Raw genomic sequence first — 15,235 nt, 5'->3', positions numbered from 1 at the left:
ATGTCAGTAACAGCACTTACGAGTAAACAAGCTGGCCATCTTTACATTCTGGACATTTTTCTAATGCACCAAATACCATACAATCAGCCACTCTGTCCAACAACTGAAAAACATGGTAAACATATATCAGGTCTTTGAACAACTGAAAAAACATGGTAAACATATATCAGGTCTGTGAACAACTGAAAAAACATGGTAAACATATATCAGTCTTTTATTGACAAGTTCGGGAGTAACAAAATGCATATACAATACATGTATAACCAATGTTAACCCTTTCCCCCATGAGCATATTGTGAAAAATGGCCGTTTTCACTGAAAAGCCTCCTGTTGCAAGTTCAAACTGCTATGAAACTATGAAAAATGCTTCAATACTAATCAAACTTGGCACAAATGTTGACTGGACAATTGCCTTTGTAACGACATGCTCAGTCTTAAATTTCCTGTAACCATGGCAACGACGGGACATCTCAAAATTGCCAAAAATCACTATTTTGCCTCGATTTTTTCCATCAAAATTTATTTCAAAGTGCTGCAACTTCTCAAGGGATTAAGATAGAGTCAAAGGCTTTTCAGCGTTGGTTAAACGTTACATTATGATCGACCTGGGGTCATTTTTAGCCTCTCACAAGTCCAAAATTTTCTTGGCGATGAGGGGGACTCTGCCCCCCTTCAAACCCCCCTAACAGAAGGGGCACATCCCCCTTCTGGTCAACCCCCTGATGTATCTTTTGGATGGGGGGTGGGGGGGGGGGGGGGCGGCGCCGAAAAGTGCTCAATTTTTTTTTAGCAACATTTCTCAAACGAAAACTTATGTTTGGGGCCCAAATAGGACATTTTTTTCACTATTTGAGACCTAAAAAAAAAAGGGGGGGGGGGGGGGTCAAAAGTGCGTTGTTTCGCTTATATATGTGGTAAAGGGTTAACATAGCTAAACTTGTATTTTTGAGAAAAGCTGGAAGTTGTATGGTTCACTTTATGTAACAAGACAGGATTGCTTCCAATGCTTACTTTCATGGTAGTTGCCATTTTGAATGATACCTAATATTTAACGGTACATGATTTATCTTTAGTTTAAATTTTAGATATTTCTCAAGCTGAAAGTTTTTTATTTGTTTTTGTTTCATTTGTAAAAATTGTTCTTTTATTTTTAAAAATTATCAAAATTTATCGGTTCATCATTATAACAAAATTAATCTTTATCTAAATACTTTGCCCAATCTTATTACAATTAAGTTGTAAGTTAATGATAACCTAACTGAGACATTCAATAAAAGAAAACTGTATAAATACAATTTTCAATGACAACCTAATAAAACCCACACATATATGCAAGACCATAATCGCTGCTCCAAGTGTTATAAAAGGGGAATGTTGACAAGTTAAGAGTAACCAGTTAGAACAGCAGAGCTTTCTGTGTATTGCTCACAAGTATAAGTATGTTCTTACAATAGATTTCTGATTATGACAGGATAGCATTATAAGTTGATAAACTGATGATTTACTGTAAGCAATTAAATACAAAGTTAAATATAAATATGAGCCGTGTCATGACAAAACCAACATAGTGCGTTTGCGACCAGCATGGATCCAGACCAGCCTGCGCATCCGCGCAGTCTGATCAGGATCCATGCTGGTCGCAAACCCATTATGTTGGTTTTGTCGTGACACGGCTCATATGTCTTTCTTGACAGAATTAAAACTATCCAATAATATACAGAACTATTTCCTTTACCTTGCTTTCTCCAGCAGGAATAGCCTGACCATTCAGTTCCAGCAGCAATTTCATGGCACTGTTTTCTACATCTTTCTTTAGATCATCTCTGAATTTCCATAGTAACTGACTTTGTTCCTATAACATCAGAAACAAGCATTTGATAGTATTGCGGGCAATACAGTAGTCCCCTACCGGTCCCTCAAAAAGTTCTTTAATTGTCATACACTCCTGTGTATTGCCATTTATAATGAATTTGAGGATTGAAGTCATGTATTTGAAAATATCAACCACAAAACATAATAAAATAAGTTTGTCTATATCACAGTAATGTGTTAAGTTTCCATGCTTAGTAAGGAAATTATGTTTATACAACCTTGTCATATTATTACGATGTGGGATTTTAAAGTAAATCCTATAAGGAATGAAGAAGTTGGAGTGAAAATACCAGTTTCTCGAAAAAAATCTAAGTTCAAGGGGGACATAATTCTGGAAATAGTCTTGCTAGAGTATTTAACCTTCTCAAAAATGTCGAGTGATAATAAGAAACATATATATGAAGTTTGAAGTAGATACATTAGGAAATAAAGAAGTTATTTAAAAAGACAACATTTTTTCCCCTAAAAAAATCTAAGTTCAAGGGAGGTAATACTGATATTTTTTTGTGCTAGAGTTATAAACCTTGTCACATATGATGTGGTTGATGACCAGAAACTTATATTTTAAAGTTTGAAGTAAACACCTTAAGAAATAAAGAACATATAGTGAAAAAAGCTGAAAAATTTAAATCAGAAATCTTGAAATTCAGGCTATTTGTTGCCATAGCAACCAGAGTTTTCAACATAGGAAGAAAAGAAAAAGATGTGCATAATCTCCAGACTGCCATCTACCCATATTTCAAGTTTCATAAAAATATTTTCAGTACTTTTTGAGTTATCACTGGATCCAGTTTATGTGTGTTAAATTTGCCATTATTTTCAGACTATTTGTTGCCATAGCAACCAGAATTTTCAACATAGGAAGAAAAAAAAAAGACGTGCATAATCTCCATACTGCCATCTATCCATATATCAAGTTTCATAAAAATATTTTCAGTACTTTTTGCGTTATCGCGGGATCCAGTTTTGTGGACGGACGGACTGACAGACAGACGGACAGACAGACAGACGGACGGAGGGTAAACCTAAAATCCCCTCCGGTTAAACCGGTAGGGGACTAATAATATGTCTGTTTCATTGATAATATTAATTACATCAACTGGTATTAGTACTTAAGGTCAAATAATGACTTTCCAGCGATCATTTATAGTCCTTCTATACACCAGCTCATAGGAAAGATTATGATATTTACAGCAGACAAGGAATAAGGGATTATACATTTGTACTTTGTGCACTGCCATTCAGCATCCACAAAGAAATTTTTAAAAGCTTTTGGTAAACACATTATTTTAGTTGTTTGAGTCAGCAATGTATTTTGCAGAATAATTTTCATTGGGCTTTTTTTTTTTTTAAAGTCATTTTAGCCAAATTTGTCACAAGCATTCATAATGTTTAAAAACTTCTACAAGATCATGAAACCCGGAAAATATTGAGCATACTGACTGATTTGCCTTCTGAAATGCTTAATTCCTATTTTCCCTGTCTATTTGCAATTTTACAGAATACTTGAATGACTAACACATAATGCAAATCACACTGAACACAATATCCAGTGTCTTAATTAAACAATAGAAGAAGTTTAAGTAGTGGAACATAAATCAATTACAGCAAGGTCAAGAGGATAAATTTGTTGGCAAAGCCTACAAAGGGTTGAATTTTAGGGGACTAATATTTAAATACTGCAGTATTCTCACTATCAGGGACACTAAAAACAACCCTTATGTATTATTTGAGTAGAAGTTAACACATACCCTAAGTGCCTTTTCTTCCTCGGTTTCTTCCTGTTTCTTCTTCTTACCACCTGCACCTTTACTCGTGTCACCCTTCCTTTTCTTACCACTGAAATTATATCTTAACAGCTTGACTTTAACATATTTTATTGATCTTTTTGTACACAATTATAACAGTATATCATCATAATATTTAAACATAAGTAGCAAAAGGGTTGAACCACGAGTTGTTACAACATCAGCAAGCAGTTCTTCCCTTCTTAACAGCTATCAATCTTAAATCATAAGTAGCAAGCACAACTTCAAATAGCTATGATAAATGTATAGAAGACTTAACATGCCTTTCTTAATGATTCATGTTTTTTTTTGGACCAGAAATAGAACTTTGTTAAATATTACAAACACTTGTTCAAAAGATAGATATATTATTAATACACAGATACATATATGTAAACAAGATATGTTTGTAAAACATGTATGCCCCCTATCGGCAGCCAATTAGTCATGTGATCAGGTTTTTATACATGACTTCTGACCCAGTGAACAAACAATTAATAAGGGTTATCTTGTATCTACTGGTCATGGCTAGTCACAAGGTAATAATTATTGTGACCCCATAGGTTGTGTGCAGCAATTTAAGTTATTACAAATCTTACCAAATAATATATGCATAAATTCTATGAATCATGTAGGCCTCATTAATGACAGCCAAGTTGTTATTTTACATAAGACCTTCAAATGTGTATACCAAAAGCATTTTTAGTTTCATATAAAAATATCAACCAAGGCAACTTGAGTTGTTAAGTTATTTGTCAGAATGAAGTTTGAAGTTCCTAGGCCTAAGTGTTCTTTAGTTATTGATCGGAAACCGTTTTTACCTACAAGGTCAATGTGACCTTGACCTTTGACCACTTGATCCCAAAATCAATAGGGGTCATCTGCTGATCATGACCAATCACCATACCAAGTTTTAAGTTCCTAGGCTCAAGGGTTCTTTACTTATTGATCGGAAACCATTTTTACCTACAAGGTCAATTTGACCTTGACCTTTGACCCCTTGACCCCAAAATCAATAGGCGTCATCTGCTGGTCATGACCAATCACCATACCAAGTTTGAAGTTCCTAGGCCTAAGGGTTCTTTAGTTATTGATCGGAAACCATTTTTACCTACAAGGTCAAAGTTCCTAGGCCTATGGGTTCTTTAGTTACCACTCGGAAACCATTTGGTCGACGGACCGACAAATGCAAAGCAATATACCCCCTCTTCTTCGAAGTGGGGGCATAATTAAGAAAACTTGGTGCTAGCTGCTGTTTTCTACCATATTTGGGGGACAAGTGTTTCTAAAATATTCTATAACTAACTCTTCAGCGAGAATGATAACTTAACTAGAACTGTGTCCAAAGGACACGGATGCCCCCACTGACAATATATACAGTGGAACCTGTCTAATCCGAACTCGTCCGGACCAGAAGAAAAGTTCGGATTAGAAAGGTTTCCGGATTGGAAAGGTTTCCGAATTAGAAGGGTTTTTTTAACATGTTTTTTTCATGTTATTTGCAAAATAGTTTAAGGAAATAAAACGGGAATGCATTTGAAATTGCAATTTAGATATTTTATTTTTGCAGTCTCTTATCGTTCATCTTAACACATGTGAATACAAAAATAAAGAAATAAAAATAAATGAATAAGCAAAAATATTATGTCCTCAAGGGTAAGTTAACCTACGATGTTAAACAGGAGGCCGAGACATGATTAGATATTCGTACCAGCATTTGTCAATTGTTGTTTACTCTTATCCGATTCAGCGACTATCCGAATTCACTGACAGTTTCCATTAATTTTCATTACTTAATCACGTATCATTGAATCCAATACAAAGGATTAAAAGATATTTCTATTGCATTATATCAAAATATCTATAAAGAAGCTGATGAAAAATAATCAATTAAGCAATTATAGAAGATATCAAAGCAAGCTAAGTGTATCGTTAATTTTCACACCTTCGCAGATCATACGTGTCACCCATTAATCAAGTGAATTAACACTCTTCAGTTTGGTGTATGTTTACACCTGCAAGATGTTCGATTATTTGTTATTTTGAATGAAGGTGTGACATTTGGCAAAATCTGTTCGGATCCGAGAGGTAAATTTTAGAGTAAAATAAGAACAAAAATTGAAAAAATCGTCCGGAATTCGGAGTAGACAGGTTCCGGATCCGAAAGGTTTTTTACTATTGAAAATAGAACGAATAAAATCGGGACCGGACACTTCGTTCGGATAAAAAAGGATTCCGGATTAGAAGGGTTCGGATTAGCAAGGCTCCACTGTATATGGTATATAGTGAAAAAATCAACAAAGGGCCATAATTCTGTTAAATTTGGTCGCAGCAAAAATTCCTTCCTTTACTACCATCTACATATTAAGGTTGTTCATCCCTGAAAGTTTAAGCAAAATCTGCCATCCCTTGTAAGAGGAGTTGCGTTCACAAGATTTTGGGACGTACGGACAGACGGATGGACAAGTGCAATGCTATATGCTCTGTGGGAGCATAAAAATTTACGTTAAACTTGAATAATTAAATTTTTTGACCACGATAAATAAAATATGATTAAAATTTATCGCTAAAATTAAAGTTACATTTAATAAATTTCATAAAAACTAAATAGCGACATTTCATTAATAAATTGGGTTTTATATCGACTCCAGGTCTTATTTTGGTGTCCGAACAACCAAAATGAGTTTAATTAGCATAAAAATAGGTAACCTCATTGTGGCGAAATGGGAAGTACAATTTCTGTTTGCATGAGAAACTCCGCCTTCGGATCATCCGTACATCAATATTAAATCAACAAACATGACTATAAGTGGCAGTCCTAATTTAACGGTATATTTCCGCATTGTAACAGATGTTTTCATACAAATTTAATCTTTTTACGAGATGATTACTTTTACTGAACCCCTGGTTTAGTGCACCGTGAAGCTTAAACGGTAAAAGTGTGTTTGCACAAGAAAATATCACATTTGCTGTGTTCTGGATAGCAACTATAAAACTGTGACGTAGCGCATACACGAGCTCATTATAGTCTTCATTTGCATGTTAAAATTCATATACGAATTTTAGTTAAAATTCGTATACGAATTTTAGTGTTACTGTGGGGTTTCCCGTTTAAAATCCTAATTTATGAACAATATTTGATGAGATTTACAACAATACTATTAAACAGGTTAATGAAACTATAGAATGTTTGATTTTGAGGCCGACGGCAAAATATTTTTACATATTTATTTAATGTAACTTTAACTAATTCTTTCCTACCTGCTTCCTTTCCCTAGTTTTTCTATCAGCAATTCTTGGTCTTCTTTCTTCAAGTTTGAAAAGCCCTTTATTCTGTAATAGGGATACATATTCTATATTAAAATACCTTATAACAGGTTACTTTGTAACAGAGCTATATTAGGTAACTACAAACAATCATAAAATGTTTGTTTGTTTTGGGTATTAGGGCACATTGACACAGTATAGGTCATATCGCGACGTTCCAGCTTTACTGGTGGAGGAAGACCTCAGGTGCCCTTCCGTGTATTATTTCAGGCACGAAGGGCACCTGAGTAGAACCACCGACGTTCCGTCAGCTAGCTGGATAGCTTCCTCACATGAAAGAATCCAAAGTCCCTGTCAGGATTCGAACCCACAGCGGTGAGGGACAAGTGGTTTGAAGTCAACTACCTTAACCACTCGGCCACGGATGCCCCGGTTCCACATTTCTCAACAATCCATGACTTTAAAACTGGAAAATTTTAATACTAAAGGTTCACATAAACTACATTTTGGGAAAAGCTAATTTTCAACATTAAATGATTTTTGTCAATTCGTAAAAAAACTTATATTTGACCTCTATTTTATGCAAAAAAATAAATAAAAAAAAATACTATCATTTTTTTTTTTGACTGATTTTTTTGCAGATTTCAACACATTTTTGGTCACTTCACCTAGCAAGCTTTTCTAGATGACTAACCAGTAATCACCTGTCAATAAGAAAAATTTCAACTACGCCAAAATCATACCAGCAACCCCTGGGTTTAAAATCCAATGCACACCCTAATGAACTTATTGGGCTGACATTACTGTTTCTATTTGCTTCAGTCTGAGGGTTGACGCAAGAAAATTTACACCCATATTATTTGGATATGGAGTTAACTTACTTATCAGGATTCATGTCAGTCCCAAAGTCTAATTCATCTCTTTTCTCTATAAAACAGTCAACATGGTGCCAAAGGTCACAGGGTCCATACATCTTGGCTCGCACACTTTCATAATCTTTTCTTGAAATGCGAAGTTCACCCTATATAATAATATACATATACAAATTTTGAACTATTACTCTATGCAGTAACATATCATTTAGTATCACCTAGTTTTATTATTATGAAAATCATCAAGGAGAATCAACTCTCATCTAGACAATTGTCTTTCTTTCTTTCATAGAATCACACTTTCAGATTTCTTATCTTAGCAGTATTATATACAATCTGAAAGAGACAGACTAGTAGTTTGGCAGTCAGTACAACTTCTGAGGCATTCAGGCTCCTTTCAATCTTTAAAATTATAAATAAACCAATATCATACCTTTTTAATTTTATCCTCACATCCCCTGCATACAGACTGGCTAGATTTTGCATAATCAGTATTAAAGTCTTGACTGGCTGAAGATGATGAACCTTCCCCAGCGTCCCCATCACCTCCTCCTGACCCTGATGTACAATACCATTTATATGTATTATGTATAAAAAAACAAGCTTTCATTTACTTTTTTCCAATATGAAGGCAGCATTAAAAACTAGAAATGTGTCATCATGCCACGGATGCCCCCGCATGCAGCCAAAATTTCAGATGGTGCATTAATTTTTTTTTTTCATTTTAAGTTCAAAGCCCTTAAAACTTTTCAATGTTAACACAAACCATTTCCATACAACGTTCAAGGCACTGAAATTATTTAGTCTTAACCTTTAGAAAAAGCATATTGCATATTTGTAGCCAAATAATGGCCAAAGAATGAGTGCTGAAACTGAAAGTTCAAAATTTTTCCAAACATTCAGGAAAGATAAGTTTGTCTAAAATCATTGAACCATGACCAAATTCAAACTTAAACTGCTTATTCCTAAGATGTATCTATATTATTTTCAAAGTGAAAGGGACATAACTCTGCCAAAAAACCATCAAACCATGACCAAATTCCAACTTGACCTGCCCATTCCTTTGACATATCCATATGTCAAATTAAAATTGAATATGTAACACTGTTAGGTAGATAATGAACAGAAAACTGTAAATTTCATATTATTTTCAAAGTGAAAGGGGCATTACTCTGCCAAAATCATTGAACCATGACCAAATATGAACTTGACCTGGGCATTTCCAAAAAAATATCCATATGTCAAATTTGAGTTGAATGTGTTGTACCATTGGGGAGATAATAAACAGAAACTGAAAATTCATATTATACTTTCAAAGTGAAAGGGGCATAACTCTGCCAAAAATCATTGAACCATGACAAATTTGAATTTGACCTGCGCATTCCATTGACGCATCCATATGTCACGTTTGAGTTGAATGTGTTGTACTTTGAGGGAGATAATGAACGGAAACTGAAAATTTCATATTATTTTCAAAGTAAAAGGGCATAACTCTGCCAAAAATCATCGAACCACGACCAAATTTGAACTTGACCTGCGCATTCCTTTGACGCATCAATATGTCACGTTTGAGTTGAATGTGTTGTACCTTGAGGGAGATAATGAACGGAAACTGAAAATTTAATATTATTTTCAAAGTGAAAGGGGCATAACTCTGCCAAAAATCATCGAACCATGACCAATTCAAACTTGACCTGTATTTCTCATGACATATCCATATGTCAAGTTTGAGTTGATTGTGTTGTACTGTTGGGTGAGATAATGAACAGAAACTGAAAATTTCATATTATTTTCAAAGTAAAAGGGCATAACTCTGCCAAAAATCATCGAACCATAACCAAATTCGAACTTGACCTGTATTTTCTCATAACATATCCATATGTCAAGTTTGAGTTGAATGTGTCCAACCGTTCTTGAGATAATGAACGGAAACTGAAATTTCATATTATTTTCAAAGTAAAAGGGCATAACTCTGCCAAAAATCATCGAACCATGACCAAATTCGAACTTGACCTGTATTTTCTCATGACATAACCATATGTTAAATTTGAGTTGAATGTGCCCAACCGTTCTTAAGATAATGAACGGAAACTGATGATGACGGAATGACAGAATGACGGAAGGACGGAAGGACGGAAGGATGGAAGGACGGAAGGACGGAAGGACGGAATGACGGAACAGGGTAACACTATATGCCCCGGCCATTACATGGCGGGGGCATAAAAATTCTATTTCCCATAATGTTTTCGACAGGTAAATTTTCTTCAGTGTGTGTGTCAGAAAAAAGGTCAACAATGAAGCCAGTTTAAGTTAGATGTAACTAAGAAAAAATACAGTTTTTAACACCTACAGTACTGTTGGTCACTGCTTTAAATTGGTAAAAAATATTTCATATTAGTGGCTAACTATTACTTAAACTTATTATTTCTTTTAGCAACCAGAATTCTGCATGGAATCAAATTCTTAATCTTTGAACAACTTTTGAAGTCCTTCATCCAAGGCAGGGCGTTTCCCTCCTTCTATAGCAGGGACAGCTTCAGAGCTACTTTCCCTGAGGAAGAGTCTTTAAAATCAAGCAATTTAGCCTAAAAATTCAATTAATATCTAGTTTTTTCTTCCCTTTTGGCAAATACTCTGTATTTTTGCCAATATTCAAGAAAAGTGCCCATTCCCCTAACTAATTATTTTTGCCAATATTTAAGAAAAGTACCCATTCCCCTAACTAGAGTATTTTCGCCAATATTTAAGAAAAGTGTCCATTCCCCTAACTAGAGTATTTTCGCCAATATTTAAGAAAAGTGCCCAATCCCCTAACTAATTATTTTCGCCAATATTTAAGAAAAGTGCCCATTCCCCTAACTAATTATTTTCGCCAATATTTAAGAAAAGTACCCATTCCCCTAACTAGAGTATTTTCGCCAATATTTAAGAAAAGTGTCCATTCCCCTAACTAGAGTATTTTCGCCAATATTTAAGAAAAGTGCCCAATCCCCTAACTAGAGTATTTTTGCCAATATTTAAGAAAAGTGCCCAATCCCCTAACTAGATTATTTTCGCCAATATTTAAGAAAAGTGCCCATTCCCCTAACTATGAAAAAGAATCTCTGTCAAGAATACTTTCAAGTTAGGTAGAAATAAGACATATGACTCTGAGAAGATTTTTCAAGTTAAACAAAATCAGGTAAATAATGCACACATGCATCAACTGCTATATGCCACCACGTCACAGATGCTGCTGTAGCATCTAAATCTTCTAAGAGATTCTAAATTTCAAAACGTTTAGACCTGCCACCGTTTAGAGCTGCCACAGGAATGAGGAATAGCACAATTTCTATGACACAGGATTATATGTTGGTCCACATTTGATCTTAGTTTAAAGAAATTTTAAATTTTATACTGCAGACACAAAGAATGACTTTGAGCCAGCACAGCAGCATCATGAATTCTGCACATCACCATGTTGAGGTGAACATTTGAGCCAAGTTTGAAGAAAATCCTTCCAAAGGAATAGCATTTATAGAGCAGACACAAAATTGTCTATCATCAATTTCATAGGAAATAACTAAAATATTTCATGACAGCAGCTTATTGTTTATGTTCATAAATTTGTTAACTGAATCTTGTTTTCGTTTGTTTTTGATATATTTTCTTCCGTTGAAATTCTCTCTTGAATGAAAAATATTTGAAAATAATGTAAAATTCCCCGCGTGCATGGACCCTTACCTCAGTCTCAAAATGCTTACGAGAGCCCTGTCACTTTGTTGAGATACAATGTAAACATTTGAACCAATTTTGTGCCCCTTTTATAGTAAACGACCACAACTCAAAAAATTCTAGGTGGATCTTGAGTGTAAATACATTAATTCCTACTAGGTTTCATGGATGGACAGACAATGCCATTTAATTTTCCTAATTCAAATTTATTGGTGGGTCATAATAATTATTGATTTATTCTATATTTACTAACATGTAAAAGAAAATCTATTCAAACTTTAAGGCAGATATGCACATTTAAGAAAATAGAAGAGGTCATAGCATTCAATACCTGTAAGTGGTGGCATGGTTGAATAGTTAATATGTCCGCCTAGTAATCCAAGGACTGCTGGCAGTGTGAGTTCAAACCACATCAGGGGCAAGCTGTTGTTTCCATGAGCAAGAAACTTTACACTTAAGCTTAGTACTTGCTAGTTCCAGGAATCTTATTGTGTTGAAAAGCTTATAGGTTCCAACAAAATGAAACTAAAACAAATTTGTATAAAACTAATACCTGCAACTTTTTCTTTAATCTTTTGCTGGTCTTCCCATCTTAGGCTGTCAAAACCATATATGTCTTCAGTTGTTACCTTTCTGGCCCTTTTCCAGAAACATGCATAGTGAAACCAGTTAGGGATCTTTAAAAGATAAGAGGTGTATCATCAAATTCAAATGAACAAAAAAAAAAAACAATTATAACTATTCACAGCAGTAGACATCTGAATATGAGTAACATATATTGTCAGAGATAAATAAAAGGCAAAAATTACAAGCATGCTGCAAATTGCTAGCACCACTTCCTCTTAAAAATCCTGTATGTTGTAATTGAGGTTGTATACCACACTTAAGTGAAATTATATATATGTATATAATTATACTTATAAAACAGTTTTCAAACATCGAAGAATATGTAAAATATGTATTGCAAATATTTGTACATATTATATGTAATCATTAAAATATATGCATTCTTTTCTTATTGAAAAATTTGACTTAATACTTTATAGAAGATTTATTTTTAATACCTCCCTTTATTTACATGAAATGTTAAATTCGGTAATATCTTTATAAATAATGCTTTTTGGAAAATTGATAGATCTTAATTTGAGCATCACATTTATGATATAAAACCATAAAAAAATTGTGTTACAGGATCTTTAAGCTTAAATTGATTTCTGACAGTAAATATTTACGTCATAACGAAGACCTATAGATGTGCAAGATCTTACCCTCTCAGATACAAACAGCTCTCTGTTAAACTATCATTATGTTAGTTTTGACACCTTTTACATTTTCTACAGTCGTATGAGGCATTACAGTAATAAAAAAAAGTTAAAATCTACAGTAATAACAAGGAAGCAATAAAGCTGACTGTCTAGAATTCTTAGCTTTCCTTTTATAAATACCTTAATAGATTAATCAGAATATACTGCATGGCATGACAGCCCTAATACTGCTGTTTTTTTTCCAGGTGTTTGGGAACATGACCCATACCCATGGAATTGGGAATTTTACTCAATTTTTTTCATTTTGTAACTTCAATTGGGAATTTTTCCAGTGGATTGGGAAAATAATTAACTTTTTCAATGGATATATGACTATATATTGGCTATTAAAGAATAAGCAAAAACACAACGCCTGTTACATCAACAGGCCTGGGACAGAGGCCATAGAGGAAATATGTAAAAATAAAGGGGGAACTTTTATGTTAGATATACTTTATAAGTTTAGATTGGTGTGTCTTATTTCGAGTCTGTTGTGCTAATTGGCAGCTGCTCTAACCCCATCCCAGTATCCTCAGGTGTCCCCCAAGGCTCTGTTCTAGGAGCCCTCCTGTTGCTTGCCTATATAAATGACCTTATGCTTCGAAAACTGAAACTCAGACATATCTATGCTAGGTTATCCCTTTTCTATAAGATTCACCATGGCCTGGTTGCTATCCCCATAGAAGAATATTTGACACCCCTCCCCCAAACATTACGTCATGGCCATCCCTTATGTTATAGGTTATTCACAGCAACTTCAGACTTAGTATTATAAATTCTCGTTCTTTCCTAGGACGGTATACTACTAGAAGTAAGAACCGCCTACCCCCTGCAGTTGCACTACTCCCTACCCCAGAGCATAGCTTGCATCGAACATGTCTCACACTAGTTTTCAAGCCCCTTTTTTAAACAATTTTAATATTCTTTTATTCACTTTTAAACAACCCTTTTTAACTTTCTTGATTTTTGACGCCCAGACATGCCTACATCCGTTTTACATTAACGGATTCAGAAGATATAGATAGATAGGTTTCCTACTTTTGGCAAATAAAATTTATTTCATGGCCTTTTTTGGTGCAGAAATTGGAAAGAGGTGTTAAGTTTTCCATTTTGGGAAATTTACACATGATATTTAATCAAATTGGTCAGATAATTGACATGTATACGACAAAAGAAAGATAAAATAAAAACAACTTACTTTTCCATCAAACATTGGGGACTGAAATAGAAATTCAACAGTTAATTAAATATTTTACAGAGATTTTGAATTATCAATGATGAAGACATGATCAGAAAGAAAACATATACTAGGTTTGCTTTTGTCCTGGGTTTTACAATATTAATGATATGAAGTGAAGTTCAGATCTATTCTAAAGTTTTTTACTTACTTCGTATGTGTTGTCTGTATCGTGTGCAGACATCGCCGAGGTGTGATTGTGAATTTTGTGCTCCATAATGACGGTGGGCTAAAAATGTGTCCCCGGATTGTGCCGTGGGCACCAGGTTTCGATGTTTAATGTGATGGTTACCATGTAGCAAAGTAGTCATACACAATACTTTTATGTTTCTCAATTATAATTTCTAGAGACTTTTTCTTAACAATCAAACTGTCAAATATGTCATAATAGACAAGATTCGCATGCTGTACAATATAGTCCATCCGAGTACTACTGCACATGTTGAATTAAATATAGCTAGTTTGAAAACTAACTTATTCATTTATTGGTCTTACTGAGAGCATGTTTATATTATGATAATAGTTAATTCTTCATGGATCTTTGATGACACTTTTGGAAATACTGAAAAGTCGTGTTTTGATATACCACGTAATCGAGGGGGTCGCGAAATCAAGTTACTTTCGCTTACCTGAACCATAATGGCAAGCCTTAGAGAATCCTGTGTTATATTTCCCTTACATCCCTTACAAGATGCTCGACTACTTTTAGCGTACTCCGCTTTGTATCCAAGATCGTGATGATCACCCATTTTCTAACAATGTTGGTATGTAAACAGTTTTTTGCTGACCGTGGAAAATTATGGCGGGAATTTTGATATTAACTAAGGTCTGATAACACTATTGATTTTCATTACGTCATGGCGAATCTTCGCTAAATTCGCACAATATTTTTCAAATGGAATCTAATACTATTTGAGTAGAATCAGCTTCAATTGAAATGAAATGCAGCGCACTACCTGTCAGCAAGCAGTGCTTGTCGATGAAATGCGACGTTCACCATGTCGTCCTGTTAGAAAAATCAATTACACTTTGACATTGGATTTGTTCTTCGAATTTTTGAATGATTAAACAAAGAGATTCATACCTAAATAAATTTGAGAAAAAATGGATGCAATGAAGATTTTAAAACTTCTAGTGAAATCAGAAATTATATATAAAAACAAATCAGAAAAGCTAAATCTG

The 15,235-nt window shown here is 34.3% G+C and overlaps 2 protein-coding genes across 2 annotated transcripts in view; both read right to left on the bottom strand.

The window, feature by feature from the left end:
• Positions 1-14,876, bottom strand: part of LOC132716132 (poly [ADP-ribose] polymerase 1-like) — a 31,956-nt gene extending 17,080 nt beyond the window's left edge. The window contains exons 1-9 of the mRNA XM_060699311.1: positions 14,683-14,876; positions 14,015-14,035; positions 12,066-12,189; positions 8,232-8,356; positions 7,808-7,947; positions 6,921-6,992; positions 3,624-3,711; positions 1,736-1,852; positions 21-103 (exon numbers count right to left, since the gene is read on the bottom strand). Coding sequence (XP_060555294.1) covers positions 21-103; positions 1,736-1,852; positions 3,624-3,711; positions 6,921-6,992; positions 7,808-7,947; positions 8,232-8,356; positions 12,066-12,189; positions 14,015-14,035; positions 14,683-14,802 — 890 coding nt within the window. The 5' untranslated portion in view covers positions 14,803-14,876. The remainder of the gene's footprint in view (positions 1-20; positions 104-1,735; positions 1,853-3,623; positions 3,712-6,920; positions 6,993-7,807; positions 7,948-8,231; positions 8,357-12,065; positions 12,190-14,014; positions 14,036-14,682) is intronic.
• Positions 1-15,235, bottom strand: part of LOC132716134 (galectin-3-like) — a 134,737-nt gene that overhangs the window by 34,454 nt on the left and 85,048 nt on the right. The gene's annotated exons all lie outside the window — the stretch shown is intronic.

This window comes from Ruditapes philippinarum, unplaced genomic scaffold (assembly GCF_026571515.1).
Source record: "Ruditapes philippinarum isolate M1 unplaced genomic scaffold, ASM2657151v2 ctg128_1_1_1_1, whole genome shotgun sequence".
In the NCBI taxonomy this organism is placed as follows: domain Eukaryota; kingdom Metazoa; phylum Mollusca; class Bivalvia; order Venerida; family Veneridae; genus Ruditapes; species Ruditapes philippinarum.
The sequence above is the reverse complement of the archived record's forward strand: the minus strand, read 5'-3'. Positions and strand labels throughout refer to the sequence as shown.